Source organism: Mesoplodon mirus, assembly GCF_964341445.2.
Source record: "Mesoplodon mirus genome assembly, chromosome: 2".
Classification (NCBI taxonomy): domain Eukaryota; kingdom Metazoa; phylum Chordata; class Mammalia; order Artiodactyla; family Ziphiidae; genus Mesoplodon; species Mesoplodon mirus.
The window spans coordinates 195,939,349-195,960,328 of record NC_138977.1 but is presented as its reverse complement, the minus strand read 5'-3'; the positions used below and the strand labels follow the sequence as shown (position 1 = coordinate 195,960,328).

Sequence of the window (20,980 nt, the reverse complement as noted above, 5' to 3'; positions counted from 1 at the left end):
CTGATAAATTATATGTCTTTTCTCTGCCCTGTTGCCTTTAAAAATTTTTTTCTCTGCGTCTCCATGGAATAAAAGCAGAAGCACTTGAATTTTTAAAAGTAGTTTGGAACAGGAAAGGGAAAACTTAGTTCTGGTTATTCTTTAGTGATCTGTTTCTCTAATCATAACCCCACAGACACTGTGGGAGCAACTGGGTTTAGTCAGCTGAGAAGGAAATAAAAGAAGGAAGTCAGGATGTGGGTGAGGGAAACAAAACAAGCACTCCTTGATAGAATGAAAGGCAAAGTGGGAGAGTGCCTGGAAATAGAGGGTGGAGCTGTATTTAGATATGGGTGATGTTTTTCTTTCTTAATTGTTATGTGACAGTTATGTTTTGTAGCACGTACCACAGGATCATAAGAATCTGAATAGGGTGTTATAAGTGCGCTCAGATTATCTCTCTTTCTCTCTCAGTTGACAAGTAATTTTTTAAAGGTCCTCTACATGTAAAGTGCATTAGAAAATGCAAAGAAGTATAATCAATGTCTTTGCACTCAAGATGTTTCTGGTTTAGTCGGAGAGACAAGTTAAACCCAAGATTTCACTGGAGTATAATCTCAGATTTGATTTTCCAGGATCATAACCTCTTCTCTCTTTTTTTTCTCCTTGCTAATTTTTACTGAGTGCTGTACTAAGCACTTTGCCTGGATTATTTAACTCAGTTCTCACAATATCCCCAGTAGGTGTGTGCTCTTATTATTTCTGTCTTATAGATGAGTGAACTAAGACTTCAGAGAAGGTAATTAAATTGCTTAGGGTCACTCAGCTTTTTGAATGCTGGAGCCAGGTCTGGTGCTTTAAACTACTATTCTACCTGCTTTAGATTTGCCTAGAATTAAATTCTCCAGGATCTCAGAGGAGATGCAAATTGAATTTTCATGAAGGTTGGGTAGGATTTTCTTAAGTAGAGGAAGAGCCACTCAAGAAGAAAAGGAACAATATTTATTGTATGAGTATTAAGTGCCACACACCGGGTAGGTGTTTTACCTAATATGATTTCACTTAACTTAAACCACGATACTGAAATTTTCATCATCCCATTTGACAGATGCCAAAAGTAATACTGACAGAATAATTAGACCAAAGTTTCATAGCCTTATGGGGAATACAGGGAGGAGGGAGAGAGGGAGGGTGGTAGCAGAAGTGTCTGTGTAGGTTATGGGATTCAATATCAAATCAGTCTGAACTCTTAAGCCTGTGTTCTTTGTGATAATGTTAGGTTGACCCCCAAAACCATGACAAGAAGCAAAGACCAAGGAGTGAGCCCTTGGCTGTTATTGGCCATACATAATAAAGGACACTTTTGTAGGAAAATGGATTAGGACCAAAAAAAATATTGTGAAATATGAACCAGAAGGTAGTTGAACATCTCTTGACCCTGGGATGATGATAATGACACAAAAAATTAGACCCCAATAAAAGTTAATCATTTACTTTTTTCTCCCTTTCCTCCCTCCATGCCTTCCTCTTCTTAACTGAAGAATTCAAAATGTACGAAAGTAGACAATACTATAACAAACCCAGTGTATACATCACTTTGCCCCTGGCCAGTCCTGTCTGATCTGCATTCCCAGTCACCCCCTCGTATTATTTTGAAAAGATCCCAGACATCATATCATTTTACTCACATATATTTCAGTATATGTCTCTAAAGGTAATGACTTTTAAAAAACATGGTAAAAGTACCATTATCATTAATATCATCAACTAAGCAGGTAGTGTTCAAATTTCTAGTTGTCTCATAAAAGTCATAATTTTAAAGGTGTATTTGAATAAAGATCCACGTAAGTGTCAAATGTTAGTGATGAATGTGTCTTTTAAATTTTCAGTCTACAGGTTCATTCTTCATCTCTCTCCTCTGCTCCCTCCCTTTGACCCCCTGGAATTTATTTATTGAAGAATCAGGATGTTTATTGTGTAGAACTTTTCACAGCCTAGCTTTTGCTGATTGCCTTCCCAACAGTGTAGTTTAACATATTCCCCTGTCTTCTGTATTTCCACAAATTGGCAGTTGGATATAGAGGCTTGATCAGATTCATGTTTGTCTTTTTGGGGGGAGGGCTTCATAGTTGGTGATGTATTCTTTCATCAGGGGCATATAATGTCTAGTTTTCTGTTTATGATGTTGCAACCATCCTCAATGCATCATCTCTCTAATTCTAATTCTATTGTTTTTTCTCATATTGATTTGCTTGAATACTACTATAAAAAGAAAATCTCTTTTTCTACTTTTGCCTACCCAGTGGTACAATTATTACAGGAAAGGCAAGACAAATGTTTGATTCATTCCCTTTATTTACCAGTTTTCAAAATATTGAGTTGGTTCCCTAGCATCCTTGAATGATGACTAATTTGTTTTTTTTAGTATCATGATAAACTCATAGATATAAAAATATTTGATATGTTTCAGCCCGCTTAGTCATTTATTATTCTCCAAATTTTCCCCTGGCTTTTGTTAGTATCTTTTTTTTTTTCCTTGCTAGGAAATGTGTCTATGGAAAACTAGAAATTTACAGAAAACTACAAGTGCACAGGTGCTTTATTATGGCATTTAAGAGGCTTTCACTTCAAGTCCCCTTTTCTTTTGTAACTTCCATCTTGTACTTACATGTACTTACCCAGCTGCAGGAGAATTGTCCTTTTTAATTTTTTAGGAAAATTTATGTATCTCCAAAGGCTTTGGTCTCTTCCAGGATTTTTAGAAGATTGCTATAGCAAGAAGAAAGAGCTTAAAAAGAAAAAAGAGGTTATAATAACTGTAGATATATTAACCTAACCTTCAGAATCTCGGGTTTTCAGAGAACAATTAAGAGTTTCATGGTTATAACTATCAAATGACTTTTCCCTGAGAACCTTATGAGACATACAGTTGGAGCCAGCTTTGATTTCTAAAACACATTTCTAAAACTTCAAACTCAGTCCTTTCCACAGAGTATAAGAAATATTTGGCTGGCTTTAGAATTTTCCAGGAAAATACATTCTATTTACTTGAAAATCAGCACTCATATACATTAGTACTGAGTTTGTATGCTTTTTTTAAAATAGAATTTATAGTTCTTATAATGAAAATATAAAATAAAATTTACTGAGCTTACAATTTACAAAACCGTCTTCATATCCATTATCACTTTCCGTAAACTTCACAGCAGCCCAAGTTCCTATTAAGTAATTATTGTCTGACAGATGCTATGCTGAGCCTTAACACAGATTATTCATTTAATCCTCATGGTAATCTTGTGAGGTTGGTTCTCTTATTATTCTTATTTACCAATAAGGAAACTGGGGCTTAGAGAAGTTAAGAAACTTGTCTCGACAGCTAGTAAATGAAGGGGTCAGGGATGTCCCTTGCTTTTAACAATTGGGCATGTACCCATATTACCCCCATTTTACAGATAAAATAAATGACCCCTTGGAGATATTTGTAGACTTTTCCAAGGTTGCTTAATTAGTCGATGATGGAGTCAGGATGGGAAACCCTGAATCTCCCAACTGCCAAGCCAGTGCTCTCTCCTGGGAGGCCCAGAGCAGAAAGTCCCAGCGGGTCAGCAACCCTGACATCCTCAAGCCTCTGCTGGAGCTCACTCTTACGGTGAGAGAGCCAGAAAGGTAGGATTCAAGATGTTTGTAGCAGCATTTTAATTTGGTATAAATGACCCAGCTGAATTAGTGTTAAATTAGGACAGTATATGTCTAGAGACTGAACTGGTATTTGTTATCCCAACCATATTCACATTGTTCTCCACATATGGATTCTTAGGTAGAGGAAAGTCATCTGGACCATTTACTGAGCTTTCTTCCCTACTTTGGTGGAACGGTTTCTGTGCTGTACTCAGAAGCCAGGAATCCCTCCTACAATTCAAATCGTAACAGAAATAGATACTGTTTATTGCCTATTTTCTGCTGTACATCAAGTATTATATTAAATTCTGTAACATTTTTACAGATTTTTAATTTGTCATAAAAGAGATCAGTATAAAAGCATTTGCCAGATCATTCTTTACACACTATTTAAAGAAACAGAACATTACTAATACAGTTGGAGCATCTGTTGTACACTTCTCCAATTGCATTTTTCTCCCTGCTCCCGAGAGATAACCACTATGTTAAGTTTGGTGATTGTCACTGCCATGCTTTTTTTTTTTTTATAAAACATTGCTAAGTCATGCATTTATTTCTAAGCAATATGTTGTATAGTTTTTTTAGTTTTATAAAAATGGTATTTTATTGTGAGTAATCTCTACCACTTGTATTTTTTCATTCACTGGTATATTTGTAAGGATTATCCATATTAGAAAGTGTGTCTCTGATAAGTTTTTTTAATATATTTATTTATTTATTTATTTATTTATTTATTTATTTATTTATGGCTGCATTGGGTCTTCGTTGCTGCATGCAGGCTTTCTTTAGTTGCATTGAGTGGAGGCTACTCTTCGTTGTGGTGTGTGGGCTTCTCATTGCAGTGTCTTCTCTTGTTGCGGAGCACAGGCTCCAGGCACGTGGGCTTCAGTAGTTGTGGCACGCGGGCTCAGTAGTTGTGGCATGCAGGCTGTAGAGCGCAGGCTCAGTAGTTGTGGCTCACGGGCTTAATTGCTCCGTGGCATGTGGGATCTTCCTGGACCAGGGCTCAAACCCATGTCCCCTGCATTGGCAGGCAGATTCTTAACCACTGCAACACCAGGGAAGCCCCCTCTGATAAGTTTTTTATTTTTATTTTTTGCTGCTATCTGAAAAATTTATTGAATGCATGTACTATTCTTTATCCATTTTCCTGTTGACGAAACATTGCTGCTATAAGCATTCTTTTTTTTTTTAATTCTTCTTATGGCATTTAATTTATCTTTTTTTTTTTTTAATAAAGGTGTCACATTTTATTTATTTATTTATTATCTTTGGCTGTGTTGGGTCTTTGTTTCTGTACGAGGGCTTTCTCTAGTTGCGGCGAGTGGGGTCCATTCTTCATCGCGGTGCGCAGGCCTCTCACTGTTGTGGCCTCTCTTGTTGCGGAGCACAGGCTCCAGACGCGCAGGCTCAGTAGTTGTGGCTCACGGGTCCAGTTGCTCGTGGCATGTGGGATCTTCCCAGACCAGGGCTCGAACCCGTGTCCCCTGCATTGGCAGGCAGATTCTCAACCACTGCGCCACCAGGGAAGCCCTATAAGCATTCTTATACGTGTTTCCTTGTACACAGTTCTCTAGGGTTCTAGGAGTGGAACTCTGGGAGTGGAATTGCTGTATATTAGGATATGTACATCTTTTAGGTTAAACAGATATTGCCAAGTTGTTTCCTGTAGCGGTTGATCCAGTTTGCACTCCCTCATGCCGCGTCTGAGTTCTCATTTCACCGTCACCACAACACTTGGTGTCTTCAGGTTTTCTATTCTATTTATTGGTTGTTAAATATTAGTCTTATGCTTTTTTACATCTTTTTTCTTTTTTTAATTTGGTGTTATATAAGTCTACCAATGTCAGGACAGCAGATTGAGCTTAAGAGAAGTAGGGTGACTTGTTCAAGGTCATGCAGCCAGAAGACATTTGACCCTGGATTTCATGATAGCTCTGCCAACACCAAAGCCAGTGCTTGTTCCTCTGCACCTCCCTACCTGGGGACGATGGCACTGATAGTAACAGAGTCTACTCAGTAATTTAAGGACTAACTATGGAATTCTGTGCAGTATGTCCTGCTTTTCCTTCTATTTCCTCAACTAACTTTCTTGAGAACTTCCACTGTAGCTAGCCTTCTTGTTTTTAAAGAACTTTTTTTAAAAAGTGTTATAAAAGGGCTAATAAACTTAATAACAAGCCTGACTCTTTGGCCCATTTTTACCTAATATTCATGTTTTTTCTGTCATTGTATTAAGAGCTGACTATCCTGACCCCAAGAGAGTAATAGTGGAGAACTTTTTCCTCTTTCTGATTCAGGAGCTTCTAAGGATACAGGACTGCCATTCTGGGCTGTGTTCCCAAACAGACCACGGTTTCCTTGTGTCATCATATATTAGAAAGCCTAAAAGCATCTAGGTAGCAAATAAATGAATATGTGGAGTCACAGAATGGTATCTATTCGTGGCTAAAAGCCACTTTGCAGAACAAAAGTGATTGGGCCTCTGTTTAGAAGTTTGGCCAGAGATACAGAATCACTAGATTTTTGTACCTTAGGTAGGTCAGGTTGCTGTTGACAGAGTGGCTCCTTTGGCTCGTTTTTCTTTTAACTTTTTGTTGAAATATAATAAATATACTGAAAAGTGTGTGTGGCTCTAATAAATTGTTGTTTTTACTTTGCTGCCATTTGAAGAATCAGTTGAATGAATATACTGCTATTATTTATGTACAACTCACTGAATTTTCAAAACCTCAGTACACCACGGACCCAGCACCCAGTCAAGAAACAGATTACCGGCACCTCTTTCTGCCCCTTTGTAGTCACTATCCACCCACCAAAGGATAACCTCTGTTCTGACTTTTCACGACTCAGATCTTAGTTTAGCCTGTTTTTATGCTTTATATAAATGAAATGATGCAGTGTATACTCTCCTGTGTCTGTCTGGTTTCTCTTGTTCAACCATAAAGTTGTGAAATTCCTCCATGCTGTTGCATATGAACAGTGGATTCTTCGTTTTTTTGTGTGGTATACTATTCTGTTGTGGTCCTCTGGATCTTTTTACTCTAGCATTGTCAGTATTTTGCCAGTGATACATGTCTTAGTGTATTTAGGGTATGTTCTTGCTTTATCTCTGTGTTTTTAAATGAACCTAAAGATAAAGGGTAAGGATTAGAATGGTAAGATATTCAGGTACATTAAAGTCAAAGCAGAATGAGCTAGACCTAGTCAAACTGAAAGAATTTTTTAAGTTCTAGATGGAGGCCATGATCTTGGTTTTTGTATACTTTGATTTGAGATTTTTTTTTAACCAGAATATTGACCAGATTGTGAATAGTCATATCACACTTAGACTGAAAATCTGATTTCTATCTAACACTATCACATTTATAGTCTGTTGAAATAAAACATAATTTCTCCAAACTTGGGTGTCCCAGTGTGTGGATCTTGATGCACATATTGTGGGACTCTGAGCTTGGCAGTATAAATGAGTAAGGAAGCTGTAAGGACTAGTCTCTCTGGAACTGAGGCTTTTTATAACCTTCATTTAGTAGGAAAGGGAGGTACCATCAATACTCAAGCTTTACCTTAATATGAGAGAACTTCAAACCATTACCCAGCAAAAAGCTTTTTTTTTTTTTTCTGAGGAGTTAGGCCCCTCGATACTTTTTAGATCACCTGGATTCCTCAGGTAGAATGAGGGGGTATTTTAGGACCCCTAGCAGAGCAGATCTGGTGTTGAACTGGATCTTCAGTGAAACTGAGAGGACTGATAAAGAACCTGGAGACTTGATTAGCAGGCTATACTAGTGAATATGAGTACATTTGGTTGCTTTCCAACTAGAGAAAGGTTAATGAGTACTTGCTGGGCTGTTTCTCGCACACTCCACTAGATCTGTTGATTGAAGCATTCTGGGGCATGAATCTTGGCTCAGAATCTTTAGCTCTACGTGGCTAAAGACTGGGTCTGAGAACGCCATCTGGTGGCTCTCTCTAGATACCCAGTTTAGTGAAGGGGACTCTCCCAATGCCGGTTCATCAGCCATTATAACAACCCAAGGGGAAAAAAACACATCAAGAATATGTTCTGCCATAGTTTCATCTATGCAGGTGAAAAAGAGTAGCCCATTGAATAGTATAAGCAGGAACAATAATAAAAGTTATTATACTAGATCTTAGGGTATTTCTAGTCAAGGTGCCATACTTAGAGAGATACCAATTGTTGAAATTCCACCTCCCAGCCTTTAAATGGCAAGATCTTTATTAGAAATGTACTACTTAGAGAGTTTGACTATTTGCTTTTGACATGCATATTTTATCCTAATTAAAGTAGTTATTAAATTTCATAAGATCTCATAGTGGTACGCTATGTACATTGCTTGAGACTTACAAAAATAGCATTGCATCCTATTTTTACCCGTGTAGATCAAATTCCTGAGAATTCACATCACAAATTTAATGCTTCAGCCAAGAATAGTACATTTCTTTCCACAAGTAACTTGGCAAGTTCCAAAAAGATCCCTCAGTGACTATGTTCAATTAATTACGGAGCACCTAGGGAACTGGAAGTTAAAGTAAGTGTGAATGGAGGCCATGTGGATCTCATTTTGTCTTATAAGTGCTCATAATACCTACTCTCTCTCAGGAATTTTAAGAAGTATAATTTTTATAAGGCACTTTAAGCTCTTGAGGGAAAACTCTCTATAGATTAAAACGTTACTAGTTTGTACTATACTATCCTATTTATCCAGGTTATGGTCAAACATATTTGACTAATCATTATATGTGTTTGTTTGGACTCTATTTTTTAAGTTTAGCTTATAGCAATGTCAGTAATAATTGCAAGACTTTAAAATTCGCATATTTTGCTTTTTCTTAGAAATGTTTTTCCTTCCTTTCAGGTAACAAATATACTCTAGAGACTAGACCAAACCAAGAAGGCATTGATGTAAGACAAGAGCTACTGAAATTCCATTCTACTTATTATTCATCCAACTTAATGGCTATTTGTGTTTTAGGTCGAGGTAAGAATCCTTAAAATTTTTTCATGGTGTTGGATAATCTTAGTTTTCTACCTTGGCTTTTTCAAAGTATTGAAAGAAGGATATAAGACACTTCCTTTTATCTGTTCAGAGGCTTTTGAAAATGATCTTGTTGGAGAATATGTAGAGGGGAATTCTGTTTCTAACTCACTGTGTTCTAAAAAGAAGCTTAGGTGATTTTAAATGGAGACCTGAAGAAAATATAAATTAATAGCAAGGAAAGGAAGTATAAAGGACAGGATTGAGAGATTTGACCTTATAAAATTCAAAAAAACTAAAAAAATTAAAAGACAGATGATTATAAACTAGGAAAGCTATTAGAACGCAGCAAAGTTTGATATTGTTTCCTCTATTAAATTACCATAATTTTGGTTTGGGTTTTGTTTTAACTAATACCCATTATGAGGAGAGGTGCTCTTTTGTATTTGTGGTGTATACAATTTATGCAATTCCTCCACACTTTCTGGAGGACAGTTTAGCAAGATGCATCACCCTAAAAAGTACATTTTTACTTCTAGAAGTGCAATCTAAGGAAATAATCAGAGCTGTTCAAACATGTGATGTACGAGGATGTTTCAGTGTAGTATTTATTAGTGAAAAGTTAGATGCAAGCTAAATGTTCATTAACAGAAGATTGGTTAAATAGTGATGTTATAGGTATATGATAGAGCATCTTATAGAACATAGCATCCCTTCTCCCACTTCCTCCCCTCTCACCTGCTTTATTTTTCTTTAAAACATTTATCACCACCTGAAATATTAAATATTCATTATTGTTGTCTGCTGTACCAGAATGTAAGTTACTTGAGAATAGAAACTGTTTTGTTCACTGCTTTGTCTGGTTTAGTGCTTGACACATCATAAGTACTCGGTAAGTAAATATTGAATGAATAAATAGTTTCATGACAGTGTTTTCATAACTTGGGAAAATATTCTTATTGTATTAAATAGAAAACAAAAGCGCTCTGTAAAAGCACTGTGTGCTATCTGATCCCATCTGGGGATTTCTAAAAAATTCTAATAGACATAAATGGGACACATAAGACAAAGTAGTAAAACATACCAGAAATTTAATAATGTGGTATAGTAGTTAAGAACTCATGCTCTAGAGTCTGAGAGCTTGGGTTTGAATTCCTAATACACCACCTGCTCAGTATATATAGTGGCTATGAGCTAACAAAGTTACTTCAGTTCTCTGCACTTCAGTTTTTGCATTTGTAAAATGGAGGTGGTACCTCATACCTGTTATGAGGTTTAATAGAGATAATGCAGAAAAAGTGCATAGTGCCTGGCAACACAGTAAATGCTCCATAAATGGTAGCTACTTTCAGCATTCCATAATCATGAGCTTATGGGTGACTTTTGTTTTCTTCTTTTGTTTTTGGTTTTGTTTTTTTGCTTTTTCAAAGTATTCTGCTATTGACAAATGTTACTTTTGTGGGTAGAAAATAAACAACTATATATATTTTAACTTGGTAATAGGAACAAGGATATAAAATGTGTCCAAGGAGTAAGGCTAATAAAAAGTGTATGTTATAATCCTGTGTGCTTTCTAAAGGTAGGTAGATCTATAGAGTGTTAAAAAATATCACTTGGTATTTAGAGCCTAGTCCTGGGCGTAGGTTTCTAAGTTGTGTTTTTGTCCATGTCATCTTGAGATAAAACACATGATTTCAATAAGCACTTATTAGGCAAGTAATAATGACAACAGATGACACATACGTAAGCCCTGCCCTCAGTGTTCTTGGTTTAGTGGAAATGACAGAATAAGCATCTGAAAGATACAAAGAGTTTCTTTGTTCCAGTTCCCTCTCCCAGTGTGACTGACCTCCTGTGCTCAGCTCAGTGGATTTGATGACATGTCTGGGAGAAGTGTCCTTACAGTACAGTGGTGTGTGGAGGAAACAGGATCTCTTAAAGGATTAATAGATAATCCGCTCCTTCTTCTAGGAGGAGGGGAGAGGAAGAGTAACCATGTGGAAGGATCTCTGTCACAAAGGGACAAAAAAGTTTTTCTCTCTTCTCCCACGGGGTCCTCCCTCTAGTTGTGGCAGCACCAACTACCTGGACACTTGAGAAATAGGTAACTGTCAAGTAGAGACCCTAGGATTGCCAAGTCCTGGTAATGTAAAGATGAATGGGACTCAGTTCCCTGATCTCTGGTAGCTCACAGTGAAGACAGATGGTGCGTTATTGTACAGCTGCCTTACCTTTAAAAAGCTACATGGTGAATTTGTGCTTCTAAAAGGAAAGGCATACCCTAGTAGAACCTTGCTCTAAAGGGCCTCGCTGTCATCAGCACTTCAGGTTGACAAATCGTTGTTGACTGCCCATCTTGTTTCCAGTTACGTGTCCCATGTGTGTGTCTCTTTATGTCTTTATGTCAGTTGTCTCTGACATCTCTTGCTCCAAATACACCCAATTCATTCCCGAGTTCACTTGTCATATAACAAGCAGCCACGGGTTGGCCTTTTACCTTCATACATGTCAAAAAAATCAAAGTAAAAATACATATGTTTTATAAATAAAGTACACATGCCCACATTCACAGGCCTAAAAGAGAACTTCATACTATCTATAGGCAATTCTCATATAGTGATTAAGTGCTTTTTAGAGAGTTCATGGAAAAGTTCAAAATGGGTCCTAGAATATCAAGGGAAATTTCTTATTCGATTCAAATGCTTCCTGACAGTAACAAGTAATGAATGTTTATACCATTTATAAATAACCTGTTTTTGAGGAGGCAGAATCAAGGTGAGTGGTTATCTTGTTTATAAAAAGATAACCTTTTCCACTTTTTTCTTTTTAGAATAATAGTAATATGTGTGCACAGAAAAAAATTTATCCCATACAGAAAGATATAAAATGGAAATCATGTTCTTCTTTATCCCACCTTATGACCACTATGCCCTCTCCTCAAAGATAGTCACTTTATATCATCTTTTGTTATACTTCCAAAAATAGAATTTTGTTAATATACTTGGATTTATGTGTGTCTGTTAAAAAATTAAATGAGATTATATTACATGGCACTGAAGTCTGTGGTTTTCACTTAATAGAGCTTTGAGATATTTTCATATCAGCACATACAGACCTCTCCCTCATTAATGGCTACATAATATTCCAGTATACAGAGTTTTCATAACATGCACAAATTGATAGATGTTTAGGTCATTTCCAGTTTTTATTGTTGTTATAAACGGTATTGCAGTGAACATCTCATACTTTTGCAAATACAACTGTCTATTAAAAATATAGATAGATGATAACATAGAAGAGCTTCACATAAGTGGCTATATAATCTTATCAACAATTACAAGTCTTTGCGTGAGTTTGACACACTATGGTACAGAATCATATAGTGTTATACCTTGAAGGGACTTGTGATCATCCTACCCAGCTTTCGTGTTTTATAGAACCTGGAGTGGTTAAACAGTTTGTCCAAATAGTCTCTTGACATAATTGGTTGGTGAAGTTGGGGTTAGAATTGAACACCCAGGATTCTTCTCACCATTTTATACTATTCTCCCACAAAATCAATTACTTAAAAACTCTAATATTTGACTTTTAGCAATGGGTTTAGACTGTGTCTATTTATAAAGTTAATGTTATAATCTGTCAGCTAGTGGTTTCGTATGTGCCTTTTGGGAATCGTAGATAAAATAGTCAGTTTCCAAATGCCACTCATTATTCTATTATTGTTTCCAATATTTGTTTGAAATTTATTGCAAGATAATATTTGTAAAACAGTTTTTTAAACTATAAGGAGGCAGATATGTGTGAGGTATAATCAATATCAATACTGCATAGCTTCAGAAGTTATATAGGCACTGGTGGGATTTTACTGAATGCTTCAACTTTATCAGATGGAGTTTTTAAAAAATTCCTAGGTTTTCCTTTTAATAGTCCTGAGATTTTTCAGGTGATTGTAAGGTGTTTTCTTCCCCCCCAGCTTTATTGAGATATAATTAAAATATAACATTGTATAAATTTAAGGTATACAGGGACTTCCCTGGTGGCGCAGTGGTTAAGAATCCGCCTGCCAATGCAGGGGACACGGGTTCGATCCCTGCTCCGGGAAGATCCCACATGCCGCAGAGTAGCTAAGCCCATGCGCCACAACTACTGAGCCTGCGCTCTAGAGCCTGCAAGCCACAACTACGGAGCCCCTGTGCCACAACTGCTGAAGCCTGAACACCTAGAGCCCATGCTCCTCAACAAAGAGAAGCCACCGCAATGAGAAGCCCATGCACCACAATGAAGAGTAGCCCCCATTCGCCTCAAGTAGAGAAAGCCCATGCACAGTAATGAAGACCCAATGCAGCCAAAAATAAATAAATTTATTTAAAAAAAAAAAACTTAAGGTGTACAACATAGTGATTTTATATATGTGTATATAATCCTAATATTTTTAAATACTACCCATCATGTGTTATGATTAGTTTAAGTTCTGTTTCCATTGTCTGTTTTCTTGTAGAATCTTTAGATGACTTGACTGATCTGGTGGTGAAGTTATTTTCTGAAGTGGAGAACAAAAATGTCCCATTGCCAGAATTTCCTGAACATCCTTTCCAAGAAGAACATCTTAAAGTAAGTGCATGTATTTCTAGTATTTTTTACTTTTTTAAATTTATGGACATAATATATGCCTGGTTTACCAAAGAGTATATGAACATTTTTGGAGGTTCCATTATTTATATAGTTTTTAATATTTGGTTTATATTAAAATCAAATCAAATCAATTTCACATTTATTAGGGACATGTATCACCAAAAAGATAACAATATGTTCTGATCTTTGCATGTTAAAAGTAGTTTTGGTAGCTATAACCTTGGCAGACTGTAGAAGCTGTTATCCAGTGCCAGAAGGTAAGTATCCAAAAGTATTGAGCTGCATGGTCAAGGGGACCAAACATGGACTGCATACCAACTGTAATGAAATCCCACTAAGAAAGAGCCCAGGTCATTTATTTCTGTGTGGTCAGTATGGTTTTCTCTGGCAGTTGATCCTCTCCTGAATTTGGGATTTTTCCCTGAAAAATCAGTTTTGTTTTTTTTTTTTGAAAATCACTATTCTTCATAGTTTGTAAGTATTTTATTCAGTAGGAGTTGTACATAGCTAACCTTTTGTGATTTGTTTGTTTTATTTTTTCCCCAGCAACTTTACAAAATAGTACCCATTAAAGACATTAGGAATCTTTACGTGACATTTCCCATACCTGACCTTCAGAAATACTACAAATCAAATCCTGGTCATTACCTTGGTCATCTCATTGGACATGAAGGTCCTGGGAGTCTGTTATCAGAACTTAAATCAAAGGGTGAGTCTCTTGGACACCAGCTTCTGAGGGTAGTACCCCACCTCCACCATATTTTTTTACTCTGACTTATTTCTCCTAAATATTTTCCTGTGAAGGAACATTTTCAGATGATACCGTTTAGGGTTGATGATAGTGAGGTGTTGGTTGTTAGTACGCTTTTGTTTTTTGCTTTGGGGTTTTTGTTTTTGTCTTTTTCCATAATTTGTTTTGTCCTTCAGTATTGAGCTGTGAAGTTTACATATTTCAAAAGGTGTTGTAGTGCATGTTTTAAATAAGATAGAGGTTAAAAAAAGTAAAAGCTCACATTGGGTATTCTTTACCATCTCTGTGAAATGTGCTGAAATATTTATTTGCCTGCTCTTATCCATCAAACCAAAGGGTGTACTAGGATCAGTCAGTAGATTTCCAAGGTTCCTCTCCATTCAGACTCTTTTTATATAACACTTAAGCACAGTCGTCTACTCTTGATTTGGGAAATGATTTGAGGCATCCCAAGGAAAGCTCCCAAACTAAAAAAATCACTTGAATCTTTTACAGTGTCTGAACTGCTTTTCAGTGCTTTTCTGAGCTGATTTTTTTTCCAGTCTTTTCTGCAAGAGGGCCATTCTGTATGTTCTATTGGGAACATACAGAATGAATTTTTTTTTAATTCCTTGTCTTAAAAGAAGATACAATGCAATCATGTTGATTTCCTTTGAATGTTACAGGCTGGGTAAATACTCTTGTTGGTGGGCAAAAGGAAGGAGCCCGAGGTTTTATGTTTTTTATCATTAATGTGGACTTGACTGAGGAAGGATTATGTAAGTATTGACCTTTTTGTTTTTGAATGAAAATTGATTTCTTATGATTTAATTTTATTAACTTATGCTGTGGATCTGTTTTTTGCTATAAAGCTATAAACACTTTAATTCATACCATTTTATCCATTGTATTTTTCATGTGTAACTTCATTTCATGGATGATTTTCCCTCCTTAACAACTGATCATTATGTTGCACTTGTAAAATGTGTACTTGACTTTTTATTTGCTCATTTACTACCCCAAAGCCCCTTCAGTCACATATACCAAATCCTGGAGGGCCATGTATGTGGGACCCTAAAACAAGTCTCAGGGAGGTGAGAACTCCATCTCTAAGAGGGAACGTCTTCTACTTACCTGACTTTACCTTAGGAGTGAGCTCATTGCTTTGAAGGATTCGAGGACTGAATGGTTTTTAAGTGTGCCCCTTTTTTTCCAGTACATGTTGAAGATATAATTTTGCACATGTTTCAATACATTCAGAAGTTACGTGCAGAAGGACCTCAAGAATGGGTTTTCCAAGAGTGCAAGGTACTTTTGTTTCACCAAAATTTTTCTTAAGGAAATTTTTCGAGAAACAAATATATGTGAATTAATTTAAACATAAGGAAAAGGAAAGAAATCAGATTGCTTTCCTTTCCCTCAGAAGAAAGTCAGCAGTTTCTTTAACTTTTATCTATCAGGGCTTACTCTGTTCTCTGCTGGCCTGAAGTTGCATGAGCTGTGTCATTTTCAGATCTCGTGATAAAAATTGGTAGCATACTCTCAAAGAAACAGTGAATTGTTATATATATGATTGTGTTCTTAAAAGTGATTTTATTGTCATATGTATGGAAAAGCCTGGCCTTTTTTTTTTGCATAAAACAGAAGGTATTTGTCTTTTAAATGTTTAAAGCCTTCTTTTAAGAGTTTTTAGAAATATCTACTATATAATTAAGGACTATCAAGACTCTGAAATGTATTTAGGGATAAGAGATAACCTCTTTACATAGATAAAAGTTTAAAGGTATAATCTCTGCTTGTGAAACTTTTGACAGTAATTTCTAATCAGGCTGCAGTTCTCTGAAAGAGTCAGCAAAATCATCATGTATGCAACTGTTGGCTCTCACAAGCTTCCTCCACAGTGTTCCTAATTCTTTGACTAATAGTTTCAACAGAATCATATTCTGTGTTTGCTATTTTCATTCATGTTCTGTACATTCCTAAATCAAGCATAGCCATTTTTTCAGGAAGTGTAATAGTTAAATATGGAGTAGAAAGTCTATAGTGCAAACCAATCCCCCTCCCAAAAAAAGTATTTCTAAATAATAGGTGACTTATGTCTAATTGATTTAATTTTTCATTTAGGACTTGAATGCTGTTGCTTTTAGGTTTAAAGATAAAGAGAGGCCACGGGGTTATACCTCTAAGATTGCAGGAATATTGCATGTAAGTTTATTGTTATTTTACTCTATACATTGGCATGTAGACTATTTCAGTGATCTTGTATAAATAATATTACTTTCATTACTACACAAATGATAAAAATTGAAGGCATAGTCTAAAACTTTAGACTTCGTAGCAACCAGGTAAAATTTGATGTGAAGACATTCTTTAAATCTTAATTTTCATCATCCTAAAAATCATCATCTGTAATATTTTCATAGACATTTTGCTTGTTGGCTTTAAATATTTTTCAGTTCTACAATGTGTCAGGTGCTACTTGCGTGAAAGCTGTAAATCATCCACTTTTCTCCATTTCCATTGCTGCCACCCTCACATGAGCTGCCAGCATTTCTTGCCTGGACTACCATCATAGTCTCTTACCTGGGTTCCCCATATGCCTTCTTCTGCCCCACCTTACTTTATTTTTCCAGCCTCAGTGATCTTTTGAAGACCCAAATCAGATTGTTCCACTCCTCTGTGTCAAGTAAGTTTCCCATCAGAGTTGGAACAGATCTAAATTTTTACCTTGACCTACATGGCAGTCTGGTCCCAGCCTCTCTCTGACTGAATTCCACACCACTTCCATTCCACTCCAGCTACACTGGCTATGTGCCTAATCTTCAAGCATTAAGTTTACTCCTCCCTCTCAGGGCCCTGACATTTGCTGTTTTCTCTGCCTGGAACACTTCTGGTTTTTCCATGACTAGGTTCTTCTTGTCATCTGGGTCTCCACTCAGATGTTTCTCCCTCAGAGAGACCTTCCCTGACCTCCCAATCATGACCCTGCCCCTTTTAAAATTTTCTTCATAGCACCTATCACTATAATGACAGTATTTGTTTGTTGTCTGCCTCCCTCCCAATTAGAATATAAGCTCCTTAGAGAGCAGGGACATCATCTGTCTTATCTACCATTGTATCCACAGCAGCACCTAGAACAGTGCCTGGCACAGAGTAGGTGTTCATTACATACTTGTTGAATGAATGAATCAGTCTATCTCAGTAAGTTGCTCATACTAAAAAGCATCTTCTGCATTATTTTTCTTTACTAACTGAAAATATAAGCCATTTTTCCTACACAACAACTTTCTAAATGCTTGTCTGATTTCCTTCATAGAAATTTGGGTAGAAATTCTGTTTATTAAAATGTATGTACTTTATATTAAAAATCCTACAGGTGTCAGCATTTAATCATCAAATTTTCTTTATTAACAAGTACTCAGTTTTAGCCAGAGGTATTACTCACATTTTTCCCTGAAAAAATGTGATTTTGTTCTCTATAATGTAAGTGTGTTTAGTAAGTGTGTGCAGAATCATCCCATAATATGAAATTGCTTAAAGTGTGGTAGGAAAGAGAAAAGATTCAGAAAATTTTCCAGTGGAGTAAAATTTAATTGAAGGGAAGAGGGGGGTGTAAAATAGAGGATTTAACATGTTAGAGATCTGTTTGCTTTAATAAGTTAGACTCTATTGTAGCCTTGCAAATTTTATTTATTTATTTTCCTTTTAAAAAGTATTATCCCCTAGAAGAAGTGCTCACAGCTGAGTATTTACTGGAAGAATTTAGACCCGATTTAATAGAGATGGTTCTCGATAAACTCGGACCAGAAAATGTCCGGTGAGTTGCTCTACAGATTTTACTGTTACATACTAAATTTTCAATAATGATTGGAATCTGAAAATTTGAAATTGTGAATAAAGTGCTTTTAAAGTTTTTATCAAGCATGATTACAAAAGTAGAGAGAATAAGTATAATGAAACAGTACCAAACTTCAACAGTCAGTACACGGCCGGTCTTTTTTATCTTTACCCACACTTGTTCACTCATCCTCCTTCCACTCTATTTATTTAAATTAATTAATTTATTTATTTATTTTTGGCTGCATTGGGTCTTTGTTACTGCGCCCGAGCTTTCTCTAGTTGTGGTGAACGGGGGCTACTCTTCGTTGTGGTGCGCGGGCTTCTCATTGCAATGGCTTCTTTTGTTGTGGAGCACGGGCTCTAGGTGCACGGGCTTCAGTATTTGTGGCACGTGGGCTCAGTAGTTGTTGCTTGCAGGCTCTAGAGCACAGGCTCAGTAGTTGTGGCACACAGGCTTAGTTGCTCCGCAGCATGTGGGATCTTCCTGGACCAGGGATCGAACCCGTGTCCCCTGCGTTGGCAGGCGGATTCTTAACCACTGTGCCACCAGGGAAGACCCTTCCCTCCACTCTAGATTATCTTAAGTCAATATCTCAAACACATGAAGATTCTTTTTTTTTAACATAATCATAATTTCATTATGAATAAAATATAGTAATAGATCGTCTTAACCTGGCTTCATCCTTACTCAAATACTGGAAGTGTCAGCTCACTTATCTGGTTTAAAAAGCAAGTGGGGACACCCTCTTTTTTTTTAAGTAGAAGTAAGGATTACAATCTCAGAATGCTTCTGACTGACCCGTGGTTAACCAGGAGATCAAAAGTTGGAGGAGTTCTTACAGTAACAGAAGTATTCCTGTTAGAGGAGGGTCAGCCCTAAAGAGCTTATGAACTACATGATATTTCTGCCTTAAAATTTAATTTCATCTATATTTTCTGAAGTCAAGAATAAAAGGAATACACTTGACTGGCACATACTTTGCATTTTTTTCTTTTTCTCCTCTTTTGAGCACATATTTCCAAAATTCTCCTGGGAACTTAGTGGTTGAGTAAATATGTTTTTTGGAATAGTCATTTTATGAATAAAATCAACAATCTGGTAGAACTTTTTGAAGAAAAAATCCTCTGACAGAACTATTCTATCAAAGTCATTTTCCTAGTTACCATTGTTTGAACTTTTTCAGATATATCCCAGCAACAAACAGTAGGAAAACTAAGTTAAAAGGAATACTATTGCTGTTTACACAAATCTGTATATGTGATAAAATGACTTAGAACTATACACACACATTGTACCAACAGCAATTTTGTTTGTGCACATTGTACCAACACCAATACCAATTTATAATCTAATTTATAACACTTTTGATATTGTACTGTATTATAATTATGTAAAATGTAACCATTGAGGGAAACTAGGTGAAGAGTACACAGGACCGCCCTGTACTATTTTTGCAACTTCCTAACTGTAGGAATTTATTATTATATCAAAACAAAAACTTTTTAAGTTAAAAAAATTATTTACAATAGCAACAAAAACATAAAATATTTAGGAATGAATTTAACCAAAGGTAAATAAGACCTCTACACAAAAAACTACAAAACAGTGCCCAGAGATATTAAAGACCTTGTTTGTAGATTAGGAGACTTGATTTTATTAAAATGTCCATTCTCTCCCATTTGATTCACAGACTCAGTGTAATCACAATCAAAATCCTAGTAGGCTTTTTTTCTTTCAGAAATTGGTAAGCTAATTCCAAAATTCATAAGGATCTACAAAAGACCTAGATTACCCATAACACTCTTGCACAAAAAAAACAAAAGTTGGAGGACTAAAACTGCCAGATTTGAAAGCTTACTATAAAGCTACAGTACTTAAGACATTGTAGTATTGGCATAAAGATAGGCAAAGAAATCATTAGTACAGAACAGAGTCTAGAAATAAGCCCACACATATATGATCAATTGATTTCTTCTTTTATTGTGGTAAAAAAAAACCCACATAACATAATATTTATCAACTTAACCTTTTTTTGGCCATGCCACGCAGCATGTGGGATCTTACTTCCCAGACCAGGGATTGAATCCGTGCCCCCTGCAGTGTAAACCCGGAGTCTTAACCACTGGACCGCCAGGGAGGTCTCCATCTTAACTATTTTTAAGTGTACAATTCAGTAGTGTTACCTATATTTGTACTGTTGTGAAACGTTTCCAGCACTTTTTTATCTTGCAAAACTGAATCTATACCCATTAAACAACTCCTCCTCTTACCCCTTCCCAACCCCACCATCTCCTGTTCACAACCGTTCTACTTTCTCTTTGTGTGAATTTGACTACTTAGATACCTAATATAGATGGACTCGTGAAACATGTCTTTATTTCACTTAGCATAACATCCTTAAGGTTCATCTGTGTTGTAGCATGTGACAGGATTTCCTTCCTTTTTAATGCTAAGCAGTATACCATAGTATGTATACACCACATTTTCTTTATCCATTAATCATCGGTCAGTTGATTTTTTTGACAAAAGCACCGACATAATTAAAATGGGAAAGTCTTTTCAACAAATGGTGCTCTTCCACATGCTGCATAGCCACATGGAAAAAAAGGTTAAATGTGACCTTTACCTCACAACATTCACAAAAATTAATTTGAGATAGATCATAGACCTCAGTGTAAAAGCTAAAACTAGAAAACTTCTAGGAGAAAATATAGTTTGAAAATATCTTTAAAACCTGAGATAAGCAAAGATTTTTTAGAACATAAAAAGCAGTAACCATTAAAGAAAAGACATTGATAAATTGGACTTCATCAAGATTAAGAACTTCTGTTCTTAAGGTGATTTATGCATTTGCTTAGATGATTAAAATACAAGGAAGAAAAACACTCAGAACACACGCTAAATCATTTTAAGTAAGTAAAACAGTTTACATATTTCCATTTTCCTCAATGTACCTTATATATTCTGAAAAAAAAAACACCTAAATTCTGTTGAATTTTATTATATACCTTCTAAAAACAAAACCTCCTATGAAAATGAGGAGAAAGAGCTTTAAACTTAATCATAAAACTCAGTAAACACTTTTTAAGGTTTCTTCACCTACTACTCATGCTATCTTAG

The 20,980-nt window shown here is 36.1% G+C and overlaps 1 protein-coding gene across 2 annotated transcripts in view; it reads left to right on the top strand.

The window, feature by feature from the left end:
• The window catches only part of IDE (insulin degrading enzyme), a 122,693-nt gene that overhangs the window by 59,335 nt on the left and 42,378 nt on the right, over positions 1 to 20,980 (top strand). For both annotated transcript variants that reach the window (XM_082630053.1, XM_082630052.1), the window contains exons 5-11: positions 8,538 to 8,660; positions 13,156 to 13,268; positions 13,836 to 13,998; positions 14,706 to 14,798; positions 15,236 to 15,327; positions 16,144 to 16,224; positions 17,733 to 17,836. In XM_082630053.1, the coding sequence (XP_082486179.1) occupies positions 8,538 to 8,660; positions 13,156 to 13,268; positions 13,836 to 13,998; positions 14,706 to 14,798; positions 15,236 to 15,327; positions 16,144 to 16,224; positions 17,733 to 17,836 (769 nt within the window). The remainder of the gene's footprint in view (positions 1 to 8,537; positions 8,661 to 13,155; positions 13,269 to 13,835; positions 13,999 to 14,705; positions 14,799 to 15,235; positions 15,328 to 16,143; positions 16,225 to 17,732; positions 17,837 to 20,980) is intronic.